Source organism: Oncorhynchus mykiss, chromosome 20 (genome assembly GCF_013265735.2).
Source record: "Oncorhynchus mykiss isolate Arlee chromosome 20, USDA_OmykA_1.1, whole genome shotgun sequence".
Taxonomy (NCBI): Eukaryota; Metazoa; Chordata; class Actinopteri; order Salmoniformes; family Salmonidae; genus Oncorhynchus; species Oncorhynchus mykiss.
This window is the reverse complement of record NC_048584.1, coordinates 36846657-36852998: the sequence shown is the minus strand read 5'-3', so window position 1 is coordinate 36852998 and position 6342 is coordinate 36846657. Positions and strand designations below refer to the sequence as shown.

Here is a 6342-nt window from a genome sequence, read left to right as displayed (position 1 = left end):
GATATAGTATAATACAGTATTGGTATAGTATAATATAGTATTGATAGAGTATAATATAGTATTGGTATAGTATAATATAGTATTGATATAATATAGTATTGATATAATATAGTATTGATATAGTATAATATAGTATTGGTATAGTATAATATAGTATTGGTATAGTATAATATAGTATTGATATAGTATAATATAGTATTGATATAGTATAATATAGTATTGATATAGTATTGATATAAAATAGTATTGATATAGTATAATACAGTATTGGTATAGTATAATATAGTATTGATAGAGTATAATATAGTATTGGTATAGTATAATATAGTATTGATATAATATAGTATTGATATAATATAGTATTGATACAGTAGTAGTATAGTATTGGTATCGTATAGTATAATATAGTATTGGTATAGTATAATATAGTATTGGTATCGTATAGTATAATATAGTATTGGTATAGTATAATATAGTATTGATGTAATATAGTATTGATATAGTATAATATAGTATTGGTATAGTATAATATAGTATTGGTATAGTATAATATAGTATTGATATAGTATAATATAGTATTGGTATCGTATAGTATAATATAGTATTGGTATAGTATAATATAGTATTGGTATCGTATAATATAGTATTGATATAGTATAATATAGTATTGGTATAGTATAATATAGTATTGGTATAGTATAGTATAGTATAGTATAGTATTGGTATAGTATAATATAGTATTGGTATAGTATAATATAGTATTGATATAGTATAGTATAATATAGTATTGGTATAGTATAATATAGTATTGATATAGTATAATATAGTATTGGTATAGTTTAATATAGTATTGGTATAGTATAATATAGTATTGATATAGTATAATATAGTATTGATATAGTATAATATAGTATTGTTATAGTATAATATAGTATTGATATAGTATAATATAGTATTGATATAGTATAATATAGTATTGATATAGTATAATATAGTATTGATATAGTATAATATAGTATTGATATAGTATAATATAGTATTGGTATAGTATAATATAGTATTGGTATAGTATAGTATAGTATTGGTATAGTATAATATAGTATTGATATAGTATAATATAGTATTGATATAGTATAATATAGTATTGATATAGTATTGATATAAAATAGTATTGATATAGTATAATACAGTATTGGTATAGTATAATATAGTATTGATAGAGTATAATATAGTATTGGTATAGTATAATATAGTATTGATATAATATAGTATTGATATAATATAGTATTGATACAGTATAATATAGTATTGGTATAGTATAATATAGTATTGGTATAGTATAATATAGTATTGGTATAGTATAATATAGTATTGGTATCGTATAGTATAATATAGTATTGGTATAGTATAATATAGTATTGGTATCGTATAATATAGTATTGATATAGTATAATATAGTATTGGTATAGTATAATATAGTATTGGTATAGTATAGTATAGGTATAGTATAATATAGTATTGGTATAGTATAATATAGTATTGATATAGTATAGTATAATATAGTATTGGTATAGTATAATATAGTATTGATATAGTATAATATAGTATTGGTATAGTATAATATAGTATTGGTATAGTATAATATAATATAGTATTGATATAGTATAATATAGTATTGATATAGTATAGTATAGTATTGGTATAGTATAATATAGTATTGATATAGTATAATATAGTATTGATATAGTATAATATAGTATTGGTATAGTATAATATAGTATTGGTATAGTATAGTATAGTGTTGGTATAGTATACTATAGTATTGGTATAGTATAATATAGTATTGATATAGTATAGTATACTATAGTGTTGGTATAGTATAATATAGTATTGATATAGTATAATATAGTATTGGTATAGTATAATATAGTATTGGTATAGTATAATATAGTATTGATATAGTATAATATAGTATTGGTATAGTATAGTATAATATAGTATTGGTATAGTATAGTATAATGTAGTATTGGTATAGTATAGTATAATATAGTATTGGTATAGTATAGTATAATATAGTGTTGGTATAGTATAATATAGTATTGGTATAGTATAACCACATACTATGGCGTATGTTCTTCTACTTTAGTTTCACAGTCCTTGTTTGATTACTTTGGTTCGTGACTCCAAAAGGTTCACACATTCACACATAGCTTCGCTGCTGCTTCAGAAAACTGTTGAACTGAAGAAGAAGAAGAAGAAGAAGAACGTCTGGAGAAAGCAGGAAAACTTCAGTTACACTTGTTAGAAATAATCAAAAGGTGTGTCTGGGCTTTGCACCCCTCTCAAAGCTTGCGTACGCTAAGCACACGGGCATATAGAAAAACAAGTCCCTGGCAGGCAACTGGTGTCTCTACAGACAGAAAATGTAATTCATCTCGCTCCCCTTTCCTGAAACGACGTGTACAGTCAAATATACGGTATATTGAATTAGTAAAAGGCTCCAGTAGTAGCTTTCATCAAGAGGTAGTGTAATGAAATGAAGCAGTGTTGCCCAGACCAGGTCCTGCTCATGTTGTTATGAGCAGAGCTCCTGGCTTGCCTGTGGATTCACATTGGCTTGATTCCATTCCACACTTTCTATTTCACACGCAGTAAACAGTACCTGTATTTGAACAGTGAATAAAAGCCATTCTGATTGAACGAAAGATTGGTGTGCTGAACTTAACTTAATGGTATTCGTGCAAAAAAATATCCATAACGTTATAAAGGCAGATTATAAAAGAGAAAAGTCCACATTCACTGAAGCTATAGTCTCTTCAATTGGTAGCAGCAGCAGAGGTCACGGGTTTGAAAAAGACATGTGTCAGTGAGTGTGGGTTTTCCCCAATGGGCATTCTCATCACACAAGGGGAGATTTCTAATAGAATTCACACTTATTGAAAGTAGTCTCTAGATAGTTCATTCATTTTGTAGCAGCAGCAGGTCACAAGCAGCAGGTTTGAAAAAGGACTACTGTCTTTCAGTGTGTGTAACTGTCTCATCTTTCTCAAAACGGTGTCCAGGTGCGATGAGAATAATCAATGGGACTGAGTGGTACAATACACAACAACAAAAAACAAAGCAAACTACTCATGTCTAGGCTATTATAATGTAGAATACCTCTGTCTGCCAAAGTGTCTAGACCTTTCTGGCACATGAGGTGGTGACTTTGCCATATAACTGAAGGATTGTTGGTTCAAGGCCTTTGGAGATGAAGCTAGACTTGCCATCTGGGGTTTGAGGAGAGCAACCAGGAAAAGGGCTGAGGAGAATAGGGAAAGTGAATCACCAGTGTACCCACAAAGCACCTACTAAGCGGAATAAAGGAAGAAGGGAAGAGGCCCAAGAGGGAAGAGGCCCAAGAGGGAAGAGGCCCAAGAGGGAAGAGGCCCCAAGAGGGAAGGGGCCCAAGAGGGAAGAGGCCCAAGAGGGAAGAGGCCCAAGAGGGAAGAGGCCCAAGAGGGAAGAGGCCCAAGAGGGAAGGGGCCCAAGAGGGAAGGGGCCCAAGAGGGAAGAGGCCCAAGAGGGAAGAGGCCCAAGAGGGAAGGGGCCCAAGAGGGAAGAGGACCAAGAGGGAAGAGGGAAGAGGACCAAGAGGGAAAAGGCCCAAGATGTGCCAATATCTGTAGCTACAGGACAGATGTTGAGAGCAGAAAGGTTCCATGTTAGACATGTATATGTGTGGTCAGCAGCTGAATAATCAAAGACAGTACACTAAAACTTTCCCTAAACTTTTCCCACAACCACAGTCTGCATAGTCTGTAAGGCCCATTTCTTTTTTCTTCTTTTTTATATAGTCTAAAAAAAAATCTGGCCAAATGTACTGCAATTTGAGGACAAAGGAGATGTAAACCAACAAAAGTTGTAACAAAACAAAAAGTCCTTCCAAGTGTCATCTGTGTGGGTTTATTTGAACTGTGGCTACATGAAACATAAAGCATAAATAGGTTGGCAGGTACTCTTATTTTACATTATTTACCCACCAACCTTCCCTTTATCCAGTTTCACAAGCTCAATTTACATTTGGGCTAATTTTGCCACATCAGAGGTCAATAAAACCACGTATTTATTTTTTCTTCCCAAACAATGGAAAATAGCTGTTAAGTCCTCCAATAATAGTATTTTAATGGTTCGCAATGCGAAGTGCTCTTTTTCAATATAAATATAAAGATACATCACATTCAAGATATGTTCAACAAATACAGTAGATGCTGGTTATATTGTAATAATAATACTGACCTTTCTACAAAGTGTGTCATCATAAAATTAAATGGCGCCACATACACATAAAATATACATTCTTACACTTGGCAGTGCATATAAAAAACAATCATGTAACTATGATTTTTTTTTTTTTTTAAGAAATAATAATAACAAAAAAATCATTTCAGTTTATTTCAGTTCGAGCAGGAGCATTTGCACTCAGATATAATGGGGTACTGAACTGGTATCCAAGCGCATTTCAGACCTCCTTTTCTCTGCAGGCACCTCCATCTTAAGATCGTAAAATAGGCCGATTTGGCAGGTTTGCAAAGCATCCCTTCAGGGACCGAACAAGAACGCTTAGTGTAGCAGCTCCCCACCTTCACGTAGCGCGGCCAGAATCTGTTCCCGAGGTCGTTCCATGTATAAACAACTGGACAGAAGGTGTAAGACCACAGCCACAGTTGCAGCCTTCTTCTGAGTTTTTTACTGGGCTTGTGCTTCTTGCCTTGCTGGATCTCAAACTCCATGGCTTTGATCTCTTTGGGCATCGCGACGGATGGCTTCTGACGCATCTCTGAGTCGCCCAGGTCCTCGTTGCCCGAGTACTTGTCCTCTGGCGGGGTGATGGACATGAAGTGGGGGTCGAAGTGACTACCCAAGTTGGATCTTAGTTCGGTCTCGTTCAGGTCCCGTTCTTTCGGATCCAGGACAGGGTCTGGGTCCTCTTTGAGCTCCACTATAGGGAGAGTGTCGCTGGGGATGGGACGGAGGAGGTAGTAGTGTTGGCACATGCCCTCCTCTATCCTAAACCCGAGGGACAGAACCAGCATGGACATGGCCAGGAAACAGTACGAGTTATCCATATCTCTATCTGGTAACAATAGTTCCAAATGATATAGAGTACAATATAAAAAGTAGAATCCTTATACGGTAGAAACGATCATCCGTTTTCCCCCGGGGGTCGGTGTAAGTGTGTGTGCGTGTGGAGTCCCGTGGCACCCCGTAGTCCAGCGCCCGTCGTCACGCACGCGCTCCAACCGGTGATCTGTTTCTCAAACTCCGCGAAAAAACATGCCTCAAAAAGTTTCAGCTGGCTGGAATTTAGTCACCATAGCAACCGGTGATTGCAGTCTGAGAGAGGAAAGTTGATGCCCTGAGCCAGTGGAGAGTTTCGCTGCGTAACTTTAGAGTCCATGACACACGTCTGAATGGATAGAACGTAGCCCTTCACTGCCTTCACTGGAAGAAAAAAACGCACATTCAAAGCACTTTCAACGAAAACGTTATACCAGACCCAGCGGTGTCAGTAGCATGATTCGCCCTGGCTGCATTTCCACTGGGCTTTCCCGTGCGTAAAGTGCGTCAGGTCCTGGTTTCTCACTAGTCTTAGAGTTGGGTCCTGTTGGTTTCTGGGTGTCCGCATGTTGTCTAGGGCTAGATGATGCACTGGCCGTTGCCGGACACCAAACTGAGCCCCGCCTGGCTCAGACGATATATCCATGTGCGCGGTGATGTAATCCTCCCTCCCCACCACAAGTAAAACGCAGACATGAGTAAGCCTATAGCCCATATCTCTCCAAATGTATCGTTACAAACTTAATTGATGCGTTTTCCTAATAAAAATAAATGTGACTGATGCACCCAAACCGGGCACATTAGATTCTAGTGCAATAACACGTAATTGTCTTAGCTGTCTGATTCATCTCATTCATTGAATACCAGCGGTGTCATGAATCAAGCAACAGTTCAAGTTCAACAGCTGAGGTGCCGAAAGCCGTCTCTTCTAGACAGACAAACTGCGAGAGTTTTTTTTAAATGATGGCTGGTGCCATAGCAATGTTTATTTTATATTTCTCTCTCCAGTTAGATGCTCTCAACGTGTGTTTAGACTCATCCAGGACGGGGTGAGAGTGAGCAAAGTCCTCCGTTTCATTACCAATATTATTTATTATTTTCATTACCAATATTATTTATTCTTTTCATTACAAATATTATATATCCTTTTCATTTAACATGGACGCCTTTATCAATAATTTTTCTCATTTTTTTTGCCCCGGACACAAAGTGGACAAAGAGTTTAATTGACAAAAACATCCC

At 35.3% G+C, this 6342-nt stretch overlaps 1 protein-coding gene across 1 annotated transcript; it reads right to left on the bottom strand.

Moving 5' to 3' along the window:
• Nucleotides 1-3927: 3927 nt before the first annotated feature.
• Nucleotides 3928-5696, bottom strand: LOC110499437 (noggin-3). Its single transcript, XM_021576580.2, has one exon. The coding sequence runs from the start codon at nucleotides 5106-5108 to the stop codon at nucleotides 4437-4439; it is 672 nt and encodes a 223-aa protein (XP_021432255.1). The 5' UTR covers nucleotides 5109-5696; the 3' UTR covers nucleotides 3928-4436.
• Nucleotides 5697-6342: the final 646 nt, after the last annotated feature.

Bases quoted from the DNA above. Each gene is read 5' to 3' on its own strand.
- LOC110499437 (XM_021576580.2), bottom strand. From the start codon at position 5,108: ATGGATAACTCGTACTGTTTCCTGGCCATGTCCATGCTGGTTCTGTCC.